Here is a 24,675-nt window from a genome sequence, read left to right as displayed (position 1 = left end):
GACACTTGAAATCTCTCTCTCTCGATGCGAGCCCATGAGAATCACCTAACCCTCAAAAATATAGACAACACATAGTATGGGTTAGTACACAGAGTGCAATTGATAATTCCTTATCATACCACAAGATCCTATGTGGTGCATCGTTTGCGCTCATGTGTTGACCATTTAGAGTTCGATCTTTGAGCTTAATCTTGGTCAACCTATATCTCTACTCCATGTTTAATCTTGACGTCTTGAAGGGTATATTGAATTCTTCACTTGAATAGCTTGCTTGAATACTTGATCAATCATGACACAACACATGAGTCCATTATGATCATATCTTTGAGCAACTCCTAGAATTCATCATTCAAATCATCCTTTTAAGATCTTGATCCATTATGGCTCAAACCATAGCTCTAAGCATGGCAACCCTTAAGATACTCCAATGAACTTCATTTTGATCATCTCAATGTAATTGTTGCTTCAAAGGAGTTTTCTTCTGTTATTCTTCAATCATTTTCCAATGGGACTAACCTTCAAATGTATATCTCAATGCAAACATTAGTCCATAAGGATTGTCATTAATTACCAAAACCACACATGGGGACTACATGTACTTTCAGCGACATCGTCACCAGGGCCTGGGAAACCGTGACTTCAGGAGCAGCTGGAACATCATCGGCCGCGCCAGGCGCCGGCACTTCCGGAGCTAGCAGGGCCATGGGGGCTGCTTTGACGTGGCAATGCTCCTCTTGGCCCCGCGAGGACAACCGAGCTGGGGAGATGCGGGCGCTGCTACCCCCTTTCTCTGAGGAAGGAGGCACGAACGCCGCATCCTCCTTCCTTTTCTTCACAGAAGACGTCGGCCTGATCAACCAAGGGCCAACATCAGGAAATGATGAGTACAAACAGGGACAAGGCGAAGCTTGAGACACTTACTGATCCACCGTGACGTACTTTTGCTTAGGAAGCCTGAAGCCTGACAGGATCGGGATGGAGGCGACATCGCGAGGCACCAACGATGACCTACCCCTCGTCGGGATGGGGGGCTGCTCCCTCTCCCTTTGGCGAGCGTCGGCCTCGGCATCGTCAGGAAGGGCGCGGAGGATCTCGGCCTTGCTCAAAGGGGAAGTCTTCCCCACCTCTTCCAGAGTCTTCTCCGGGTACTCCTCCTCTTCCCCCTCCCCGCAGGGCTCGTCAGAAGACACCTCCACCGGTTTCGGTGCCGCGGGGGCTCCCAGGAGCGCTGGCGGCACCAACCCACGCGCGTCAAAGGTCAGCCTGGAGGCGACGAATTCCTCCCGATCCCTGCGTTGGAACAGGGGGACGAAGGCGCTTGGAGGGTACTCCTGGTTGTCCCCAACTATAGGCGCAGAACAGCGGCCAGTTCATCGTCAGGCAAGGCCCCCAGCCTCAAGCGGGTCTTATTTCCCTCTTCTTCAAGCTCCCACAGGGGGCGTGCATACGCCTGGAGTGGGGCTACTCACAATGTCAAGAACTCCCTCAGAAGCATGACCCCCGTAACCTTCGCCGCCCTCGCGTTGCCCGACTTTAGGTCGGTCACCATCTGCCCCAACACAGACTATGCCCGCTCATCAGCAAGCTCCACCCTGGGCCACCCCCCGTGGAGAGAGGGCGCCACCATAGGCAGCGCCAGACAAGGATCAGCGCACTTGGCGTCCATCATGACCCATTTGGATCGAATGTTGTCGGCCCTCTTCCCGGTGCTCGAGATCGAGTTGGCCTTGCTGGATGCGACGAAGTTAGTGCATCCAGAGATGTGACCCTGGCTGACACGGAGGAAAAAGAAATGGCGCAGGAGCGCCACGGACGGCATCACACTTAGGTACGCCTCACAGTAGTAGGCAAAGATGGACAGGAGGAGGACAGAGTTGGGATGGAGATGCAACGCCTGCAGCCCGTAGTGGTCGAGGACTTCGTAAAAGAAATCAGAGAAGGGAGGAACCAACCCGACGGCGACACTGCTCGAGAAGAAGGGGAAGAAGGTGCTTTCCTCGGGCTCTGGCAAGCCGGAGCTCGGTCTCCCCCACTCATTACTTTCGCCCGTCGTCAGCAGGCGCACGGAGGCGAGGCTCTTCTCCGTGACGGAGGGCGCCTCAAGGGCCGGCTCATACCAAGCCGGCACTAAGGAAGCCTTGGCCTTGCGCGGCGCCATGGATCGCAGCTATGGGATGAGATTGGAGCGGATCTGGAGATAGCGGTGGCGGAGAGCAGGGAAGGGGATCTGGAGCAAGGCGAAGAAGAAGCAATGAAGGCAAGTGCTGCCTGCGCCAGCCTTTTGTCAGGTCGAGCAGTTGCTGAGGCAGCGTGGGGAACCAGAGACGCCCACGTCCAATCAACCTCCACGCGTCAATCGAGGCCATAGGCTTTTGGGGGCCCGTGGTGCTCCGTACTTGACCCTTGGCTTCGCCATGAAGCCAAGCCCGAGCGCACCTTGGGCCTGGGGGCTACTGTCGTCATTCTGGGAATGGGGGTCCCCAGACTTGCCTGCCTGTGGCCCGCGGCGTGGCTAAGCCAGCAGGCCGTACGGCCCATCTTCATCAACAAGGCATCCAAGACCCTCGCGAGGGGCCAAGTCTCGCGACGCGAACGACATGAGACCTCCTCTGGAGTGGCCTAGTCGGGCAGGCTCACGAGGGGCGGAGATATCAAGGCGAGGCAAACCTCACGAGGCTCTCGTGACGTGAGCCATGATGATCGACACCAGGCGGGCGCCAGCGCGCGCAACATCCTTGTTTCCTCTTTGGTGCTAAGGAGGCCGGCGCAGGCGAGGAGTACCAAGGCATCAGGCAAAGGTTGCCATATCGGTGCAACAAGACCAAGACCAGAAGGATGGCAAGACGGAGGTCATCGTGGAGCCCAAGACGGCGTCACCACCAGAGCCTTTCGCAGGCGGAGACCACCTTTGTTAGAATAGCTTGTACTGGTTGTCCCCCTTCAAATTTGCCTGTCGTTGTTGGCTCCCTTCCCTCTCAATATTTGGGAAGAGGACCATGGCCTATATAAGTACAGAAAGCCACCACCACGAAAAAGAGCGACGTAGGAGGCGACGTAGGAGGTGACGGAGGAGGGGACGGACAAGAGAGACGGACAAGAGTGGACGGATCATCAAGATCATCCCCGACCACACAAGTGCATCAAGCACGAGAACACCTCAACCTCAGGAGGCTGTTCTTCCCCTTGTATTGTTCATCATCAGCCCTAGAGGCAATCCACCACCACACTGTAGTAGGGTATTACACCACAATGGTGGCCCGAACCAGTATAAATCTTGTGTCTTTCTGTGTTGCGAGTTCGTAGAGTTCGTACGCGAGATCTTAGCGAGCTAGGGCGTAGATCGGTGGGAGGAAAAGACTTCGCACGCACCCTAGTGTTCGAACCTTAAGGGTTTGCCGGAACCCCACATCCGACAAAAAACAATAATACTTCAAGGATACTAATAAAGCAATCATGTCTTCTCAAAATATTATGGCTAAAGAAAGTTATCCCTACGAAATCATATAATCTTGTCATGCTTTATCTTTATAACACAAAGTATTTATCATGCACGACCCCGATGACAAGCCAAACAATTGGTTCATACTTTTAACGCTCTTAAGATTTTTCAACTCTCATGCAATACATGGATGTGAGCCATGAATATAGCACTATAGGTGGAATAGAATATGATGGTGGAGGTTTGTGGTGAAGACAAAAAAGGAGAAAGTCTGGCATTGACGAGGCTAATAAATGGGCTATGGAGATGCCCATCAATTGATGTCAATGCATGGAGTAGGTATTGCCATGCAACAGATGCACTAGAGCTACAAGTGTATGAAAGCTCAAAAGAAAACTAAGTGGGTGTGCATCCAACTTGCTTGCTCGCGAAGACCTAGGGCAATTTGAGGAAGCCCATCATTGGAATATACAAGTCAAGTTCTATAATGAAAAAAATCCCACTAGTAATATATGAAAGTGACAAAATAGGAGACTCTCTATCATGAAAAATGTGGTGCTGCTTTGAAGCACGAATGTGGAAAAGGATAGTACAATCGTCCCTTCTCTCTTTTTCTTTTTTTTTATTTTGGGCTCTTTGGCCTTTTTTTATTTAAGTCTGGAGTCTCATGCGAACTTGTGGGGGAATCATTGTCTCCATCATCCTTTCCTTACATGGGACAATGCTCTAATAATGATGATCATCACACTTTTATTTACTTACAACCCAAGATTTACAACTCGATACTAGAAAAAATATGACTCTATATGAATGCCTCACGCATATCATGTGAAGCAATATGACAATGATGGTATGTGTCATAATAAAATGGAACGGTGAAAGTTGCATGGCAAAATATGTCGGAATGGTTATGGAAGTGCCATAATAGGTAGGTATGGTGGCTGTTTTGAGGAAGATATAAGGCGGCTTATGTGTGAAAGAGTGTATCATATCACGGGATTTGGATGCACCGCCGAAGTTTGAACCAACTCTCAAGGTGATAAAGGGCAATGCACGGTACCGAAGAGGCTAGCAATGGTGGAAGGGTGAGAGTGCGTATAATCCATGGACTCAACATTGGTCATAAAGAACTCACATACTTATTATAAAAGTTTATTAATCCTAGAAGAAAATTACTACTACGCATGCTCCTAGGGGGGTAGATTGGTAGGAAAAGACCATCGCTCGTCCTCAACTGCCACTCATAAGGAAGACAATCAAAAATAAATCATGCTCCAACTTCATCGCATAACGAGACCATATGTGCATGCTTCGGGAATCACAAACCTTAACACAAATATTATTACTAAACCACAATTACTCACTAGCATGAATCTAATATCACCATCTTTATATCTCACAACAAATACAAGGATTAAACTTGTCATATATTCAAGGATCTTCATGAAAGTTTTTATTATATCCCTCTTGAATACATTATCATATTAGGACTAAATTCATAACCTAAGCAAATTGCCATACTATTTTCAAGACTAACAAAATAATATAAATGAATCATTAGAGTTCATCAATTTCTTCAAAATAAAACCACTGATGTGCTCTAAAAAGATATAATTGAAGCACTAGAGCAACTAACTAGCTCAAAAGATATAAGTGAAGCACATAGAGTATTCTAATAAATTCACGATTAATGTGTGTCCCTCTAAAAAGGTGTGTACAGTAAGGATGATTGTGGAAAACTAAAAAGAAAAGACCCATATAATACAAGACACTCCAAGCAAAACACATATCATCTGGTGAATAAAAATATAGCCTCAAGTAATTTACCAATGTATTGAAGACAAAAGAGGGGATGCCATCCGAGGCATCCCCAAACTTAGATGCTTGGTTGTCCTTGAATATTACCTTGGGGTGCCTTGGTCATCCCCAAGCTTAGTCTCTTGCCACTCCTTATTCCGTAGTCCATCGAAACTTCACCCAACACTTGAAAACTGCACAACACAAAACTCAACAGAAAACTCGTGAGATCCGTTAGTGAAACAAAGCAAATAACCACTTTTAGGTACTGTTGTAAACTCATTCCAATTTTGTATTTTCATTATATATATACCGTATTGTAACTTCTCCATGGTTCATACCCCCCGATACTACCCATAGATTCATCAAAATAAGCAAACAACGCAATGAAAACAGAATATGTCAAAAACAGAACAGTCTGTAGTAATCTGGACTTTGACCAAATTTATGTAACTCCAAAAATTCGGAAAAAACAGAACAACATGGGAAATTTTTATATCAATAAAGTGGAAACATTTCAAGAATTTATCATGTTCCAGCAGATCGGATCAATTTTGTTATTGGGCGCAAAAGTTTCTGTTTTCTCACATAATCAAATCAACTATCTTCCAAACCATCCCAAAGGTGTTACTTGGCACATACACTAATTTAAAACACTAAAACACAATCATAACAGATGTGTAATTTCATATTTATTGAAAAATAGAAGCAAAAACATAAAATAAAATTGGGTTGCCTCCCAACAAGCGCTATTGTTTTACGCCCCTAGCTAGGCATATTGCATAGATCTAGGTATTGTCATCTTTGGTATTCAATCCATAAGTGGCCCTCATAATAGACTCATATGGAAACTTAATTTTCTTTCTTGGAAAGTGTTTCGTGCCCTTCCTTAATGAAAATTGAAATATAATGTTTCCTTCTTTCATATGAATATTGCACCAATCGTTCTAAGGAAAGGTCTACCAAGAATAATAGGGCATGTAGGATTGCAATCTATATCAAGCACAATAAAATCTACGGGCACATAATTCCTATTTGCAAAAATAAGAACAACATTAATTCTTCACATGGGTTTCTTAATAGTGGAATCCGTTAAATGCAAATTTAAGGAACAACCATCAAGTTTATGAAAACCTAGCACATCACATAAAGTTTTTAGAATAGTGGAAACACTAGCACCCAAATCAAATAAAGCATTACACTCTTAATCTTAATAGTAGGTTCCCATTCATCATAAATCTTTCTAGGGATTAAAACTTCCAACTCAAGTTTTTCTTCAAACGATTTTATCATACCATCAACAATATGTTCAGTAAAAGTCTTATTTTGTTTACAAGCATGAGGTGAATTAATCATAGATTATAACAAGGAAATACACACAAGAAAAAGAGCAATTATCATAATTAAATTCCTTAAAATCCAAAATAGTGGGCCCATCAGTAGTTAAAGTTTTGACCTCGCTAATCCCACTTTTATCTTTTTTTCATTAAGATCTTCACCCTCCAAATTATTGGGATGCCTTCTAGCTAAAGTTGACTCATCTTCAGTCCCTTATTTATCAAGTTTTATATAAAAACAAAGATTAAATAGGAGTCACACCATGCACTTTAAGATCTTCATCATGATTATCGCAAAAACTAGAAGAACATACTTTTTCTAGCCATTCTCTCTTAGCACGCATCCTAGCGGTTCTCTCCCTACTTTCATTAATAGAAATTTGGATAGCTTTCACAGACTCATTAATATCAAGCTTGGGTGGCATAGATCTAATCTTAAAAGAATCAATCTCATAAGAAATTATGTCAACGTTTCTAGCCAAATCATCAATCTTGAGCAATTTTTCTTCTACCACAGCATTGAAAATCTTTTGGGAGTTAATAAAATCTTTAATATTATTCTCAAGAGATATCTTATTATAATTAAGAATTGTTGTAGGAATTGTCATAATTATTAGAGAATTACTAGGAAACGGCCTAGGATTATAATTTCCTCTATACGCGTTATTACCAAAATTGATCCTACCAACAAAATTCACATCCATAGATTCATTATTATTATTAATCAAAGTAGACAAAGGCATATCATTAGTATCAATAGGAGCACTCTTGCTAGCTATCAATTTCATAAGTTCATCCATCTTTTCACTCAAAGTACTTATTTCTTTAATAGCATGCACTTTTTTACTAGTAGAAGATCTTTCGGTATGCCATTGAGAGTAATTTGCCATAATATTATCTAGGAGTTTAGTATCTTCTCCTAATGTGATTTCCATAAAAATACCACCCGCGGCAAAATAATACCCATACCCTACCCATCGGGCATAAATCCATGCCCATGCCCATGCCCATACCCTATGGGTACCCATCGGGCATATTAATATATACATCAATGATGGGTATATTGGTGCCTCTGAGAGGTTTATATGGTTGTTGAAATGATGATTGTGAGGAGGATGGGGGCGGGGTATTGTTGGGGGTGTGAGCATAAAATGGAGGCGGCCTATGACATAGATGTCAAGTTCTTTAGAACTTATATGCAAAGACTCGGTAGCATAGGTTTATGATTCATATTAACCACCTATATGATCATTTCGTTGGATTTGGGTGTACCCATGGGCGCATAATTGTACCCATGCCTTATCCATGACTAATCGGATGCCATGTCATTTTTTAGAGTAAGAAGGATGGCGGGGTACTTGACCATGGATGATGAGTTGTTGTGCGATTTGCGGTTGGCCGTTTCCACGGATTTCGTAAGCAGGAGCAGAGGAGTGACATTCTACCAACAAGTGCATGAATCGTTTCACGCACGAAATCACGTTGTGCCTTATGACATGCACATCATCCATGACAACATTGTGAGGGTGCGTTAGTGCATCAGCTTCTCCCATAAAGTGGAGACAAAGTGGGGGGTGCGCGAGTCCGGCAGCACCAACGTTGGACTCTGACACCCCAGGCCCACTGAATCCGCCTTCCCGCTCTCATTTTCTTCCACTTTGTCAGTTCTCCCCCTTGTTTTGCATCTGCAACCTCCACCTCCACCTCGGCAATTGTACCTCTTTGGCCGCCACACTGGCATTCCCGGACGTTTGCAACCAGCACCGACGCGCCCGCTTGCCTTTTACGAGAACTCTGTCCACCCTCTGCTCCAGCACCAACATCGTTACCAAGTTTTGTCACGTAGTTGTTCAGCTAGAGGCAGTGGTGGAGCCAGCAACAGGCAACAGGGGCCTTGGCCTGGGGTGTAGCTGCCAATTCCTTAGTTGACTGTTCATAAAATACCTACTACTATTGATCACTGTAGATATTGTAGCTCCGAAGGTGGCCTGGGGCGTGCCTCTGTCCTGGCTCCGCCACTGGTAGAGGCAAGGTGGCCATTGCACGCGGCAGAGGAGCAGATCATAAGTTTTGCTTCTTCTTCCTCAACTTGTTGATTGATTGAATCATTCATTCACTCAATGTTGCTCTACACATTGTGTAGCCCGTCCGTACGTGCTGCCATGATGTACCACATGACAGAGGAACGTCCATTTATGTGCACATACCGTTGGATGAAGTTAAAGGGACAGTATGTGTGGGACAACAAGATCCGCCGAAAAATTGGATGAAGCTAAAGGGACAGTATGTATGGGACAACAAGATCTGCCGAAGAACTTGTTGAACGTCAAACTTATTTGCATGCTATGTATGGATGATAGTGCTATTTTCTTTCTCAACATTGATGAATATTAGCTGGTTTGCATGAATTTCACCCGCTAAATTGAAACCCGGCTTTAAATGCATGCAGACAACGTTGGATGGCCGCCTCCCAATCCGTATCCACGGATTGAGGAGATTTGCAGGTCGGCGGTGGAGTTGCCCTAAGATCTTGTACAATGCTAAGTGTTTAAGAAGGTGTTTAGAAAAATAAACTGAATTTTTCTGAAACACCATGGTCTATTTTCATAGGAGAGACGCTTGATTAAGCGTCTACAATAAGCACCCGTGCTTAAAGAAATACTGATTTATTTTTCTAAGCATCTTCCCTAACAGACTTGCATTGTATACAAGCCTAATCAACAAGAGCACACGGTAGACATCGTCCATAGCAATCGCTGACAAATAAGTGAATAACCAACAGCCGAAGAAACTGACGGAAACAGAACTACATGCAGTCGCTAACAGTCGCGAAAAGTAAAGTCACAATCACCAAACATCCGGAAGGGATCACAGAAACGATCGAACCAGAGGGGGAAACGAGCAGGAATCATCAGCCACGGTACGAATATACACCAATCAATCCGCGAACATATATGTTTCCAGGTGGGAAAAAACAACAAGAATCTGCGGGCATGTGCAGCGACGACTAAGCCATGAGCGAGGGGGCGAGCGAGCGGCCCCTGGTCACCGCGGAATCAGCAGGGTATCTTGGAGGTGAACCACGTCATGACGTGCAGCGGCGCCTTGACGAGCTCCACCGCCGCCTCCAGCAGCAGCGTCACGCACAGGCAGCACGGGCAGATGCACGAGATGGGCAGCCTGCTCGCACCAGCGGATCACGTCAGACCAACAGCCAGGTTGGTGGTGGCAAATTCGCAGAACGAGGAGGAGGAGGAGGAAACGTACCCGATGATCCAGATGATGGCGCCGACGATGGAGACGAGGACGGCGAGGAGCGCGAAGGGCAGGCCGAGCAGGAACCCGAGCGGCCGGCAGCCGTGGTCGTGGTCGCGGTCGCCGCCGCCGCAACAGCAGCACATCTTCCTCTGATCCTCTCTCCCTTTCCCTTTCCCTTTCCCCGGCGCGCGTGCGAGGCAGGCGGAGGGAGGCTGGTCAGATCGGCGCCGGCGGCTGTCACGCGTCGGAGTGGTTAGGCGTGGGAAACACAGTGCTGGTGGTCATATATCGAGGAGGAGAGGAGACGGGCCGGCTCTGCGGTCGCTTTCCGGCGCGGCGAGTTTGATTTATCCGCGTGCGGCAAGGCTGGCAATAATGCGCTGCGGTGGGCAGGCGGCAGCGAGGAAATCCGGCAAGGGCGATCCCGGGCCGTCGGTACGCAAACGAACGGCCGAGATGACGCGGGAAGCTGCCCGGAAGGACCCGTGGGCAGCTGCACCGGCCCGGACGAGATGTGTTGGTGCGACGTCAGTGTTTGACCGGTGCGGCGGTTCTGTTTTTGGGGATGCGTGACGCCGCCGGCGACCGGGGACGCGTGCCGGCGCGACACCGGGTCGGTTTAGTCTGGGGACATTGGACACGGTAGGCGGAGTTGGAAGTGGGCGGCGAACGATAGCCTGTGGCGGCCGCGCCACCGGCTCCCACGTGCCCGTTGGGAGCCTACAGCCGGCAGCCGGTACACACCGCTGGCCAGATCATTCCAACCCGATAATTCCACCTCCTTTCCAGAAAGAAACTCAACAAACTCAAAATGCTCGCTGACAACATCGGAACACTACAAAATGGCAGAGGAAAGCTCAGTGAGACAGAATTTCAGAACTGTGAAGCTTCAACTTTCAGGATGACAAGCGATCGGCCGATCGGATCAACACATTTTATATTCATTGATTTAAAAATAGCATCGTGGTCAACTGTGACACACGTCCGCCGATACATCACATAACGTGAAACGTTTGGCTTTCCCCTGAACTGTGACTGACATGAACTGGTTACCATATGTTGTCCATCGTTCTCCAGCTCTTGCAGCTCAGGCCAACAGCACCTCGCTCCCAGCAGCAAATTATGCCCCCAGCCGGTAAGAGACTTGACTTGATGACTTCTGTACAGGGCGCGGACTGTGCAAAACTGAGGCGTTTCTGCATCCGCTTTGCCTTGGGGCAGCAACTTGGCAAACGCCACTACAGCTAGCCTAAGCATTCATGAAAGTAGTAAATACGCAACTGAATCACCATGTTTGAGCTGGAGAAGAAAATTGGTGTTTAGCAGCAGAAATCTACGTAATTTGTTAAACTCTGTGCCGTGCCATCAACCCATTGGATGGAGAAACAGAAGTGTACGTGACAAGGAAACAACAAACCGGATTTGTGTTCATCCTGGTACCAGAAGCTTACTTTAAAGGGCAATATTGCTCGATCACGCAAGAGAATAGCGTCCAGGATTGACACTAACATGTGGCCTCAGGCCCCACATGCCATCCTTACATTGGATGGTATTCACCAATTTACACCACTGCAATGATATTGAGCCGATGCTTTCTATTTTTACCCCGAAAAAAATAGAGGGCTACCTACTGCAAATGCTTTCTTACTTTAGTTAACTGATCAAAGGGCACCAGAAGCGCGTCCCATTTGAGAATGAAGCCAACTACATGAGGCCTTGCGTGTTGTGGAATACACTTATACACATGCAGAAAAAAGAATGTTCAGGTCCTTTTTGTTCATGACATTTGAGCAGGTATATACTAGACTGTAAATTTATCAGGATGGCTATTCTGGCAAAGTGATGCAGGTGGGTCAATCAATACATCCATCCATTTCATTCAATTGGTGGTTCATTTCCTGCTAATTGCTGTCCATAATCCTCGTGTTAGTTGTGAAGCAAAATAACTAGGATGGCTTAGGGGGTACCCCTGCCCAACTTGCATTCCTAATTATGGGTGCTTGCCCATCAAAAACTTTGAGGCTAAGGAAACTTTGTGCGTCCCTAATCCTTGGCTTGTGAAGCCGACTGGCAGGCAGGACCCCACTGTCAACAACTTGAACACTCGGTGTTTTTCTTTCCTACAATCATTCGAAGTGCACATATAGCTGAATCAGCTGATGCATACTAGCATAACAAAAAAAAATCTTATCTTTTCCATAATGATAATACGACATAATAGATGTGATCATGTATGTCAAACTGGAAAGGTCCAATAAGTAGAATATAGACAAGGGATGAAAGCAGTTTGGTGGTGGTTGGCATCAAAATAAACCAAGAAAAAAGTATCAGTGTGCTAGAATATCTGCGTCGTACGTACCAAGTCTCTCATGTATTCGTCATGTGAGACTTAGCCATTCAAACTAGCATTCTCTCTCTCCATCTCAACAACACATGCTAGCCTATCATGCACCTGTGAGGTACACGCCACAAGTTAGATACATCAAAACACACTGGATAAACAATAGATAGTCCCTCACCTCTGAAAGGTTGCTTGCAACTTCAGGTTTAAGCGTCTCATCGTACCTGAATAACAGCATCAACAATATAACCTATTCATATATACATGCAATACTTCTAGATTCATAGTCACAGTATAGTCAAAGCTTACCATTCTCGAGGTATACCAGCTTCATCACGAGATTGGTAATTAAATGGACCCCTCATTACAACATCATGCTCCTTTATCAAGTCTGGAATGTTACAGAGAAACAATCCATTAATCAACATAATTTCATGAAATTGTATTTAGTGGATCATAAAGAACCAGCCTAACCTCTAAAAGCAGCACCAGGGACACGGCCCATCATTTCGCATACTTTCAGGAACCAATATAAACCTACAGAAACATGTGCAAGCTCTTCCTCTGCTACTTTTGCCACAATGTCGGCAGATCTATGATCCGCAAAGCCAATTAACTTCTGGACTAGTCTTGGTCCAGCATCAAGGCCTCTAGCTTCCTATTAAGGTTCTAATCATCAACATATCGGTCAAGTCTAGTAAATCAAAATTATTCACCAACTACTGTCATCTAAAAAGATTTGGAAACTCATGGTTCAAACCGAGCAGGTCATAAACAATGTATTTTTTACAGTATCGCAGAGAAGAAGATGATCTGGCACCTGTACTAGAGGTATAACAGCCATCCGTGCAGAAACATCACTTGAGGATTTTGCACACTCCCTCCACAGAAGATTGTGGACAGGCATATCGCCATATCTGTCCACAGAAACTGTTACAAACTTACAACAATCTGACATAGGTCATAAAGGAAACTATCACCGCCAATGTATGACAAGTTGACAACAGGCAGAACAACCAGTGGACAGAGATTTCGCATCGATTCAACATCCACACTGCCGCATTCTTTGTGCCACTCACCTGAACCCAAGCTCGGCAAGCCGCTGTGAATACCACCGAAAATGCCGGCTCTCGTCGTCGGCCACACGCGCAAAATCGGCAAAGAAGCCATCTCCCAGGGTGTCCCGGAGCGGCGAGAACCGCACCACAGTATCCCAGGCAAGGTCGATGGCATTGAGCTCCACGTGCGCCAGGTTGTGGAGCATGTACGCGTTTAGCGGCACCCCCATCGCCTTGTGCGTGGGGACCTCCTTCTGAGTCACCTGCAGCAGCAAGAGCACCACACAGCCAAACCTGCTCGATCAAATGCCTCGACGAAGAGAGCAACAGGAGGATGGTGGATGAGCATTTACCGCGAGGGGCTTTTCCGGCCTGGCGGGGTGGTCGGGGGCCCGCGCAAGGCCCACGGGGAGCCCGCCTGCCGCCCACCGGGAGAAGGCGGCGTGGGTGAGGTGCGCCTTGCCGAGGGGGGCGGCGGTGGACAGCACGAGGGCGCCCATCTCGGCCAGCGACGAGCCGTGGCCGGCTCCGGCGCCGGCTTCTGGCGCGCCCGCCTCGTCCGTGTTCGGGGCGCAGGGGCCGCTGGGGCCCCACGAGCGGAGGTCGCTGGGAGGGGCCCGGCGCCAGGTGTGAAGGCCCGGCCATGGGAGCGGTGAGGCCCCGGTGGCGAGGAGGCGGCGGCGCGTGGAGCCACGCGTTAGCGGCAGCGCCGGAAGGCGCCGAAGCGGGACCATTTGGCCGGCGGAGCAGTTTTGAGCTTTGGAGAGGTGTGGGGTGGGAGGTTCACGGCTAGGATAATGAGACGGATGAACGACAAAGGCCAGGTCAAAGGCTAGGACCATTTTTTGCAGGGAGAAAAACTAAAAATTGGTTTGCATAGCACAGCTTATTCACCACACAAAGTAGAAAAAAAATGGAAGCCCCTCAAAAATAAAAGTAAAAACAATTGGAATGTTTTACGGTGTGGGCACAATCACCAAATGAGAACCATGAGATCAGGTCCTGAACGGGTAATGTTGAGAGATAGAGATGCAAAGAACCACCAGCAAGAAAAGTAAGAACCATTTACTAGATCACTTGACCACTAGCATCAGTGAAGTTTAGAGAACTGAGAAGTGAAACGACTGTACTAATTACGAGTACTTTTTTACTGCCAAGTGAACCTCCAGATTGCCTCCATTATTGAGGTAAAAAATGTTTAATGTTACAGCTCAAACGAGCGTGTAGAGATCTTTAGAACAATCAGAGCAATGGGAAAGATGAATTATCCGCCCTATTCCGACCCAACATAAATTACAGACTAGCTAGTTCCAAAATAAAACAAAAGAAATTAACCAACTATAACAATTTTACAATCTTACAACAGGGCGAGGTCTCCAGGTTCCTGGTCTTCACCGGCTGTCTTTACTTGCCCAATTTGCAGGTGTCTTCTATCCAATTGTCAGATAACTTCCAGCGAATGACTAAGTAAACGCAGCACTCTACAATAGGTACATAACTGCAAATAATGGTACAGACGCATGAAATGCATGCGTGATCTCCGGCATCCACTATGAGGCTAAAAAGACCTAACAGCAACACGGGCAGCAGCAGTGGTTGTTAGGCTTCCCTACATGACCAAAATTTACAGACGGCAACATTGAATCGTGTCGGCAATATCATGCCAGAATCTTTGGTGAACTTACAGGTTATCATCTTCTGTCTGACGTTAAGATCTGCAAACACAAGGAAACTGGAGATGTTAGGTTCATCATTTTAGACCATAAGAATTATATCATTCTATAGACTGCAGTTAGGGCTAGATACATTTTAGATAACAATACGGGGTGCACTTTGTTGTGCTTGCGTCACAACATATATTCAAAAAAATTAAATGCTCTGCTCAGACATATTTTTGGACACTAATCTCGACAAGAGGGTTGAAATATGAAATAGAGATGAAGAAGTAACACCAATTGCCAATAATATTTGTTGTGAGATGAATCTATGACTACCATGTCGTTATTTTCACAGAATTTCTCATTAGGCAGAGTTTATGGTGTCGTTTTGGACAGCACAAGTAGGTCAATGCCACAGTTCCAAATTTTGACTTTTAGATAGTGTCTCGTGAAAATTTAAATTTTCAGTAATGCAGTATGTTTGCCCTTTCGCAACCAGACTGTTTGGACATTGGAGCACTACTGTAATATTTTATATAGGATAATAAAAAGCTAGTTACCTCAAACAGACAGTACAAATGAGAAAAGGCATAATCAAGAGTTTAATGTATTAGATCAAGCCCTTCATTAGTAAATAATAATGCAATAATTACCAACCATTACATTAAAATTTATCACAATGTGCAGAAGTCTAACTATGCAAATCATATATATTATATATTTACATATGGCTTGAAAATAGCGTTCATGCACATGCTTTTTATCAAATGAAGTACGCAGACACCAAAATTGTTGTACTTAGTGTCGATGACAGGTTTAATGATTTCAACAAATCATATGCAGGAAAATTTTGGTACATTAGGTATTCTAATGCATCTAGGCTCTCGAGCTAGTCTAATATAGAAACAAGCCAAACGAAACAAAATGTAGCATCCCTACTCAAGAAGATTCAGATAGTACGAAAATTATCCCTGTCTACTTTCAATAATTTGAGCAACTTCTCAAAAGTTCACCCACAAATTAGGAATGTTTTTATTGCAGTAGTTAAATACCAGTATTCAGAAGGGGAGCCTTAGCACAATGGTAAAGCTGCTGCCTTGTGACCATGAGGTCACTGGTTCAAGTCCTGGAAACAGCCTCTTACATAAATGTAGGGAAAGGCTGCGTACTATAGTCGGACCCTTCCACGGACCCTGCGCAAGCGGGAGCTACATGCACCGGGCTGCCCTTTTAGTCTATGTTTTTAAGGCGACGCCTTACCGCCTTAGGGAGGGGGGGCGCTTTGGCGCCTAGGCGGGCGCTTTGGACGCCTAGACGCCCAAAGCGGTCGATTTTCCAAAGCGGAGGGGGAGCGCTTCGACGCCTAGGCGTCGCCTTAGGGACGCTTTAAAAACATAGCTTTTAGTTAAACTAGACGATGCCCCGCGCGTTGCGGCGGAATTTTACATGCAATAAAAATTATGCGAAACTAATCATGTCTTTACAATTTCTCCTATAGTAATATAGTAAGATAATTTGTTTATCAGTATTTTACAGATAAATAAATAAATGAAGACATATCTCAATCTATATATATGTTCAAAGTTAGACAAAAACAACATAAAATATGCATGCACTACTCACTTTTCTTCCATATAGAGCACTCACATATGAGGCTAAAACCTGCATGCATGCGTCAATTTATTTTCTTGATTAAAACACTCGTAGGAGGTACTTACTGCGTGCATTTGCCTGCATGCATCAGTTACCACATATGGTGGGTGCAGCAGCTCTCAGTGTGTAGATCAGATGGATATTATTGATTGATCTAGTATATCCAAGGGCTAAATTAATTTGGGTGACGTGGCTTAAGGAGAAGCGAGGGAATTCCTAGTCGTGGGGGCTAGCTATTTAGATATAGTAGATACCAGTATTCAATGATTAAATTTACGTTGCACTGATGCGCTTGTGACAGTAATTCGTGAATCTGCAGTGTGGATATCACAGCATGTTTCCTTCCAGTTGGTACTTGAGATAAACATCACCACAAATACTATAGCTGGATTCATTAATAGTTTAGTCAAAGTTTACAAGTAAATTTATATTCTTGAATGGCCCACAGCAGAACTACAGAACAAACCCACCTAAGCCGCAACACTAACTGCCACTTGGACGATACTAGTAACAGCCACTACAATGATACTAGTAACAATAGGCTGGACCGACATGGCCATTTCTAGAAAGCTCATGAGAATAGGAAAAAAAATGTAGCTATTTCTATGGTATTTGGAAAGTCATTATCCATAATTATTAATTAGCAAAGCTGGTAATGTTAAATGAGCTCAATATTAATCCCTTCAAGTATTTAAACTGTATCCTGCAATTTTCAATGAGGACATTTATAGTAGTTTAGAGTGGAGTTTAACAAACAAATGAACTGGGGCCCCAGAAGATAACTGCCAACTAAGTTTAACAGAAAAGTTAAAGACTGATACATGTTCGAGTGTAAGCATTGTAATAGTATGTGACTACTGTAATGTATAACTTGGACAAACGCAGCCCAAATGAGCACTATAGAAGTTACTAAAATCCAACTTGTAGAAAAAAGAGTGCCATATTTTTTGTTGTAAAAATTAAATCATTTTCAGACATTTCTAGTTGGAAAAGCAAAGAGTCCATACAGTAGATTACAGCAAAAACGCATGGGAAATGAATTATAACTCTAAATACAATTTATACTTAAAGTCAAGTGATGGACTAGACACATGACACCACTATTCAGGGCAAGTGATTCACACCAAATATCCACCTTTTGAATGGGTGTTTGGATTGTGTCCTAGGCCACACTAGCCTTGCCGAAACGTTGCCAGGAGGGAGCATGGAGCACGTTTGGTTACCACCCCAGTTTGCTCCCCGCCAGGCGCAGGCCACCAAAAACGGACGACTGGGGGCATGTACCATTCTTCCTCTTTTCAGGCGGCATTTCCTCCTGCTAACCACACGGGTGATCATTTCTCCTCCTCCGGAACTAGTCGCAGACGCCAACACCAAGGTCGCACTAAAATGCGTCGTCGCAAACACAATTGAGGGGGCGTCGGAGTTAAGAAGTCCCCGTCAGACTCACTGGCCACCGCCGGTGCAAATGCAATGGAGCCACCGCAGGTCGAAATCAGGCATCTGTGTTTGCGACTGAGGAGCCATGAGTCGCAACTCTGCAAGAAAACTACTGTGATCCTTGGTGAAGCAGATATCAGTGGCCGGTCTTGATGTACTCGGCCACTCGTGCAGGCTTTGTCCAGAGGCGGGCAGGGAGAGGGATCTGTGCTCCAACGCTGCGTCGAGAAGCTACCTAATGAGGAGCGCGTCCACGGGACATATCAATTTAAACTAGAGCTTTTCTTTTTTCTTCAAAGAGCATGTCATGTGGTTTCGCTATCTAGTGTGCGTGCACTTCGCATAGTTACACTTCCTCACCAACAACACATAGTGTTGTTCTTTACGTGTTTTTCTCAGGCCAGAACTCAAATCGAACACCGCGTCTTCATCAGCTCCTGACTAGGCAAAAATCATTTGATTTAGAAGCTACCTTTAGGCACCTATTTTTACCACCCATGGAGTTGCATGGAGTCCAGCCCACGAACCAAACAAGCCATGAGACCATATGCAGACTTCTTCGACTTTAAAAAAATTATCAAGATGCCTATTTTATTAAAAAAGGAATGGTTATTTCTTTCACTACTATACCGTGAATTATTATGTATCACAGATAATTTTGAGATATATGAACTTTCCCAGCTAAATAATCTGCATCATTGCATGGTAATCCAATAATATACTTGTGATCCTATTCCTACCTACTCCATGAGCATGTAAGGTAAGTTACTGCATCATGTCTTACCTATGACCAAGAGCAAGGTCATCCTCTAGGCTCTAGCATATCCATTTTATTTCTAACCTACAAGCTAACAACAATAAAGCAAGACTGGTAATCTGGTATGCATGATGCCTGCTGTTTGTGGCATAGGTGGTCTCAAATAGTACATCCAACTATCTAAAGCCATCAAACCATCACATTCTGGTTCTTCTTGCTTCTTCAAAGATTCACATAGCCGAACAATAGGACAAATAAAGCAGAAAACATAGAATATTGTATTATTGGTAGTTAAGCCTAGTACAACACAATGAGCTATACTGGCTTGATCTAGTTAGCTGCTTATTTGTTTGTCAGCAAATTAGCAACCTCTGCATAGCAGGTAAAAAAATCTAAGTCAATACAGTGTTTCCTACATAACTAAAAGTTCAAAAGCTAAGCAACTTGCCAAAACATGGATTTTCTCATTATGCTTATTAATGCTTTCTGGCTTGAATGTGTTTTGCATGCATTTAAAGACAAAATACAAAAACTGAATTATTGGACAACAATTGTGAGGGAATATAAAATATACCTGGCCTATAGATGTTACGATTTGGGTGACTGTGCGGCATCAGAGCCATCTGCTGATGAACTATCAGAATCCGTATCTGCACATGCTTCTCAAGGTAAATACCAGGTGTTTTGCATACTTCTAAAGAATACCTTGTATAGAATCTTGCACAATGTATTATTCTTGTTATAAATTTCTGTCAAACGAGAGGGTGTTTACCACTGGAGGAAGACCCTGATTCGCTGCTAGAGCTTCCAGAACTACTTGATCTACCGACATTGTCTCCTTTCTGATCTTCTAAATGAGCAGGTGATGATGAACCCATATATCTCCCATTGTCATCTGATAGGTGAGAAAACTTATGTGTTACACTTACACTGCACAAAAATATGCTACAAACAAGTAACCATAACATTTATAGTAATAGCCGACACATTTGTTCTGATCTGGAAGGCAACAATAATAGTTCCAAAAATGCTCTAAGGGTGTGTGTTTAGCCTTGCCTGCTGCAATTTCCTTATGTGGTTCAGCTTCAACCATAGGCGGTTCAACATCAACCACATCAACTACATCAATTGCTTCTGGTTCTGGGATCTGTAATTGCAGGGCAGTAGTAAGTACCCATATTGCTTAGCAATTCACAAACACCTATTATACTATCTATAAAAAGCATACCGTATTATGTACTGTGCGCATCTGATCCTGCTCTCCCTCATCATGCCTGGCATGCTCAATCTTCTCCAAATCCGGCTCATGGTCGGACTCATCCTGCCTTGCTACGGAAAGCTCGGCCTTCCGCTTATTCTTGGTTATACTTTTCTTGTAGTTTGTCACAAACCTATCAAGCTCCCATAATGTCTCAACATCAAAGCTATCTATATCAACCTCAATCTCATCGTCATGCTGATTAAGTGATGAGTTCCTCTTCTTTATGATCTGTACAACATTATCGAGCTTCTCGGCTGGCAAGTCCTGGAGGTCGTTACTAAGCCGCTGCTTCTCCCAGAACGTCATCTCCCTCTTATTAGGATCCCTTGCCTTTGGCTTCTTTAAAACTGGGGGTCTGGCGGTACCAGCGTGCGGCTTCGGGGGAGCCTCCAATGCTGCAGCATGCGCTGTGGAGTCAGACCTCTCTAGTACTCTAGCACTATCCATCTCCCTCTCTCTCTCCCTCTCCCTCTGCTTCTGCTTCTTGGGCGGGGCAGATGATGGTGTAGGTGGCTGCGGTGACAGCTGTGCCATCTCAGCTTCAATCTCTGGCCACTTCTCCTCGAACATATTTAGAAGCTGCTCGGCCATGAAATACACATCCTGCCCCTTGGGGTTGTACCTCATGGCGTTCTGAAAAGTCAGACGGACTTCAGTTGCGAACTCCCGCGGCGACTTGTAGTGCCCGGCGGCCAGCCTTGACTTGACGGTGCCGAGGTCCATGGGCTTGGTGATGATGGTGTGGTAGTCGTGCAGGCCAAGCGCGCTGGCGTCGACCGGCACGTTGAACACCCAGCCGTGCTTGTGCTTCATCAGCCGCGCAAGCACCACGGCGCAGCTCCTGAAGACGGGAGCGTAGAGCTTGCGCCGCGCCTCCGCCGAGCCGGACGGGTTCGGGGGGCCCTTCTTGGACTTGTGCTTGGAGACGGAGGGGTGCGGCGGGAGCGGGGTGGAGGGGTCAGTGGCGGAGAGCGCGGAGGAGGGGGCGGGAGCGGGGAGGGAGCTTATGCGCTTGTAGGCGGCGCGCACCTGTGCGAGCTCCGCGGAGAGGCGGCGCCGCAGCTCTCGTCGCGTGGCCGGCGTCGAGGGGAGCGAGAAGGTGACGGTGGGGATCAGCGGGCCATTGTGAGCGTCGAAGGAGCGGGCCTTGGAGGATTTGGGGCCGGGGCCGTGAGATTTGCGGGAGTAAGCCTTGCCGGAAGGCGACGGCGGGCCGGAGGTCATTTGCGCGGGTCAACGGCGGCGGCGAATCGGGGACGGCGGCGGATCGGGGGCTGCGATTTGGGGATTTGGCGGAGGACCGAGGCGAGATGGGAAACAAAGCCGAGGGGTTCGGTGAGGGCTTGGTGTCGTTGGCCGCGCAGGTGGTGGGGGCAGCTCCTGCTGCTGTGCGACGGAGGGGTCGGGTTTTTTTCCTAGTCCGAAATGTCTTTCTCTCTCTCTCTCTCTCTCTCTCTCTCTTTTCCTATTCTGAAACTCCTTTTCTAGCTTCTTTTCTTGTCTCATTTCCATTGCTGGAATGCTGGTAAAAAAATCGGTTATTTTACCTCATTTTTGGTGTGTGCGGCAGTGGACGAAACGAGAGAAGTGCGGATTTTGTGTACCACCCGAATTTTAGAAGGAGGAACATGTGACCATTTATGCATCGTATTAAAAATAATCACTCATATTTCTTTCAAAAATGATCCAGATCAATTATCATAGTTCACCAGAAAGTGCGAAGCACCTTAAACATAATAAAAATTACATCAAAAGTACGAAGCACCTTAAACATAATAAAAATTACATCGAAAGTCCGAAACCACTGAACAACCACTACCGCCACTAGAACAAGCCGCTGACGAGCTGTTATCGTCGTTCGCCTATGGGAGCCGGCTTGACCTGTCGATGACAGATGTGAAGTCTTCATGCACGTGTCCCTATGGACCAGCGCCCTGGAGCCACAGTCGTCGTTGTTGAACCCTTGAATAGATTTGAAGCGTCTGACACCAAATCTCGTCACGTGACGAGAAATCCTAACATCACCGCCCCAAAGAGATGGTGGGAATCTACGCCGGAGCTTCGTCAACTATATCCAGAAGAAAAAGCTCGAGGAGGATCAGGACCCGGAACACAAACTCGAAGAAGAAGCGGCGTCATTCGTCTAAGCGCCACACCTATGAGGACTAAAAACCCATACCTAAACTACTAACCGAAACGAAGGCTCCGGCCCCTCCTCGGCACCGGCCGCCGAGCAGCAGGAAGAGGGAAGGTGAATCCACAGGCTCGTCGACGAAACCTAGAAGGAAGATTTTACCCTAGCCGTCAAGGGTCAAGGGGTAAGGAGGGAAAAGAAAACCCTAATGATCACTCATATTGTTATTTCTAAAAGAAATTAACAAACATTGGTAAGTACTATTTTGGGTGCAGAATTTCATGATGAAATGACATCAATCTTGTTAAGTTGTTTCACCCCAAAAGAAAAAAGTAGTCGGGTTATTTTACTTCCTTTCAACTTTAAACACATTCTCTGTTTTTAAGTAAGGAAATGTTTGACAACGGCGCGCCGGCCGAAGCTTCGGCCGGTCCTGCGTGTACCGCTCAATCGCGTAGTATGCATCTAATGCCTACGCTGCGACAGGCACGCCGGTGCCTATTAGAGCATCTACAGCCGAACTTGGCAAATCCGACCTCTCAAACGCCTGCGGGCGCATCCGGATGGGCCCTCATATTTCATTCCGGGCATCCATGCATCTCAAATACGGACTCTCAAATCCATGCAAATACATGTGTGTCGATCATGCAACACAATGTCATACGTAAATAGCTATTGTTGGTATCAAGCATAGATAGCGTTTACATAAAATTTATTTGAAGTGCCAAACTCAAGCATTGCCTCCTTGGTTGCCATTGTGAATCCACATGTGCTCCACAAGATCATTGAGTAGCTGCGTGTGCACCTGCTGATCTCGAAGATTCTAATGCATGTGTAGAAAGTTCATAAGTTGAGCTGCATCTTGATCTTCTGGGATTTCAACTTGTTCTCCGGGTGCTTCAGAATCATGGGTTTGGGCTACACCATCACCCTCATCCTAGACAATCATATTGTGTAGAATAACACAACACGTCATCAGCTGCTACTAAGTTTCTGATTCCCACATCATTGCAGCGCTCCACACAATTCCCCAACGAGTCTGAAGCACACTAAATGCCCTCTCTGCGTCCTTCCAAGCCGCTTCCTGCATTGTTGCAAAGTGTCTCTGTTTATTGCCAGGCGACTCGAATATGATCTTCACAAACGCCGCGCACTGAGGATAGATACCATCGGCAAGATAGTACCCCATGTCGTAGTCCCGACCGTTGATGGTGTGGTTGCACGACAGTGATTCCCCATTACAAAGCCTCATGAACACTGGAGATCGTTGAAGCACGTTGATGTCGTTGTGAGAACCGGGCATTCCAAAGAAAGCATGCCAAATTCATAAGTCATGTGATGCCACTGCTTCTAGTATGATGTCGACCTCTTTTGGTGTGACCTTGATACATTCCCCGCAGACCTTTGGGGCAGTTCTTCCATTGCCAATGCATGTAGTCAATTGATCCGAGCATTCCTGGAAACCCCCTTGCCTCTCCAATAGCCAACAACTTCTCCGTGTCCCGCGAATCTGGTTCTTTGAGATACTCAGGTCCAAACACCTCAACCACGGCGCGGGCAAATTTGACAGTAGTCTTCCGACACGTGCTCTCTCTCATCCTGACCATCTCACCAACGACGTATGTAGTAGTACCAAGTGCAAGCATCCTCAGAGCATCCGTGCACTTTTGCTTGCCCAAGAAAGAGAGTTGGCCGCAGCAATCCCTTATGAGGTTGGAGTAGTTGTCGTGTGCCTCCACTCCCTCCACAATGCGCAAAAACAATGGTTTCGCATTGCGAAAACAACGACGAAACCATGGATCATCCGGGAAAGCAGGTGTGGGAGCAATGTAGTCATTGTGCAGTAGCTTTGCTCCAGACACCCTGTCCTGATTGATCACTCTTCTCCCTCTGATTTTGCCCTTGAAATTGAGAATATGCTCCGCTTGCCGGTCCATTTACTCTTTGCATGCTCATGAGCATGATCATGTCCACTTCTTCGTCCGAATCCGACGAATCGAAGAACTCATCTTGAATCATTTGGTCAAGCTCCGTCGATTCATACTCCTCGTCTGATGAAGCATTGGAACCCATCATTTACCTAACAAAATCACAATAATTCTGGTCGGTCAATGTGTCGAATACATCAAGCGCAAGGCAGAGCCGGAGTTGCCGAACGTACCACGGTGGCGTCCGGGCCGGCGACGACGTCCCCCATGGCGAGGGCAGGAGCGCTCTTTCCGGAGCTGGCGGCGGAGAGCCTGGGAACGACTGCGGAGCGGGTGCGGTGACAGAGCGCGAGACAGACGCCACGGAGGAGAAAGAAGAGAGGAGATAGCAAATGGATCCGGCTGGTCTACGGGGTGGATTTGGTGCAATTTCAGGTGGGGTCAGGCTGTCGGGTCCGACGTGACGGGTGTGCCCGCGTGCCCCCATACCTGCCCCATATTTGGGCTGGATATGGGGGGTTTGCCGATGAGCCCGGACGTTTTAGGCCGTTTGAGGGGTCTGTCTACTCTAGGTCAAAAAATCATGACCGGGGGGCCTCGCCCGGATGTATGAG

At 46.2% G+C, this 24,675-nt stretch overlaps 3 protein-coding genes across 7 annotated transcripts; all 3 read right to left on the bottom strand.

Annotated features, from left to right (window-relative positions):
* Positions 1-9,313: 9,313 nt before the first annotated feature.
* LOC119267551 (signaling peptide TAXIMIN 1-like) lies at positions 9,314-10,151 on the bottom strand. Its single transcript, XM_037548957.1, has 2 exons — positions 9,841-10,151; positions 9,314-9,753 (listed from the first exon to the last, which is right to left on the bottom strand). Exons 1-2 carry the CDS (start codon positions 9,972-9,974, stop codon positions 9,630-9,632), a joined length of 258 nt encoding a protein of 85 aa, XP_037404854.1. The 5' UTR covers positions 9,975-10,151; the 3' UTR covers positions 9,314-9,629.
* A 598-nt stretch (positions 10,152-10,749) lies between these two features.
* On the bottom strand, positions 10,750-14,031 carry LOC119267550 (uncharacterized protein HI_0077-like). Of its 5 annotated transcripts, none has more exons than XM_037548955.1 (8): positions 13,584-14,027; positions 13,252-13,493; positions 12,993-13,089; positions 12,647-12,830; positions 12,482-12,563; positions 12,351-12,396; positions 12,191-12,283; positions 10,946-11,080 (listed from the first exon to the last, which is right to left on the bottom strand). In XM_037548955.1, the coding sequence occupies exons 1-7, from the start codon at positions 13,962-13,964 to the stop codon at positions 12,221-12,223; spliced, it is 1,095 nt and encodes a 364-aa protein (XP_037404852.1). In that variant the 5' UTR covers positions 13,965-14,027; the 3' UTR covers positions 10,946-11,080; positions 12,191-12,220. The 5 variants fall into 5 exon arrangements, with proteins under 5 accessions (XP_037404849.1, XP_037404852.1, XP_037404853.1 ...); XM_037548956.1 differs by having other exon boundaries at positions 11,032-11,130; positions 13,584-14,028; XM_037548954.1 differs by lacking the exon at positions 10,946-11,080 and adding an exon at positions 11,269-11,951.
* A 324-nt stretch (positions 14,032-14,355) lies between these two features.
* LOC119267549 (transcription factor GTE3, chloroplastic-like) lies at positions 14,356-21,368 on the bottom strand. The gene is made up of 5 exons (XM_037548951.1): positions 19,967-21,368; positions 19,795-19,885; positions 19,511-19,633; positions 19,313-19,388; positions 14,356-14,945 (listed from the first exon to the last, which is right to left on the bottom strand). Exons 1-4 carry the CDS (start codon positions 21,221-21,223, stop codon positions 19,327-19,329), a joined length of 1,533 nt encoding a protein of 510 aa, XP_037404848.1. The 5' UTR covers positions 21,224-21,368; the 3' UTR covers positions 14,356-14,945; positions 19,313-19,326.
* Between the last annotated feature and the right edge of the window lie 3,307 nt (positions 21,369-24,675).

This window comes from Triticum dicoccoides, chromosome 3A, assembly GCF_002162155.2.
Source record: "Triticum dicoccoides isolate Atlit2015 ecotype Zavitan chromosome 3A, WEW_v2.0, whole genome shotgun sequence".
NCBI lineage: Eukaryota > Viridiplantae > Streptophyta > Magnoliopsida > Poales > Poaceae > Triticum > Triticum dicoccoides.
The sequence above is the reverse complement of the archived record's forward strand: the minus strand, read 5'-3'. Positions and strand labels throughout refer to the sequence as shown.

What these genes read in the sequence shown, in the direction of transcription:
- LOC119267549 (XM_037548951.1), bottom strand. Translation starts at nt 21,223, where the DNA reads ATGACCTCCGGCCCGCCGTCGCCTTCCGGCAAGGCTTACTCCCGCAAA. An exon ending in TGCGCACAGTACATAATACG is followed by an intron (nt 19,886 to 19,966) that starts GTATGCTTTTTA and finishes CTGCAATTACAG; the next exon opens with ATCCCAGAACCAGAAGCAAT. An exon ending in ATCAGGGTCTTCCTCCAGTG is followed by an intron (nt 19,389 to 19,510) that starts GTAAACACCCTC and finishes AAGCATGTGCAG; the next exon opens with ATACGGATTCTGATAGTTCA.
- LOC119267550 (XM_037548952.1), bottom strand. Translation starts at nt 13,964, where the DNA reads ATGGTCCCGCTTCGGCGCCTTCCGGCGCTGCCGCTAACGCGTGGCTCC. An exon ending in CCCTGGTGCTGCTTTTAGAG is followed by an intron (nt 12,564 to 12,646) that starts GTTAGGCTGGTT and finishes GTAACATTCCAG; the next exon opens with ACTTGATAAAGGAGCATGAT. An exon ending in TTGCAAGCAACCTTTCAGAG is followed by an intron (nt 11,081 to 12,350) that starts GTGAGGGACTAT and finishes ATGAATGCTTAG; the next exon opens with GCTAGCTGTAGTGGCGTTTG.
- LOC119267551 (XM_037548957.1), bottom strand. Translation starts at nt 9,974, where the DNA reads ATGTGCTGCTGTTGCGGCGGCGGCGACCGCGACCACGACCACGGCTGC. An exon ending in GCCATCATCTGGATCATCGG is followed by an intron (nt 9,754 to 9,840) that starts GTACGTTTCCTC and finishes TGGTGCGAGCAG; the next exon opens with GCTGCCCATCTCGTGCATCT.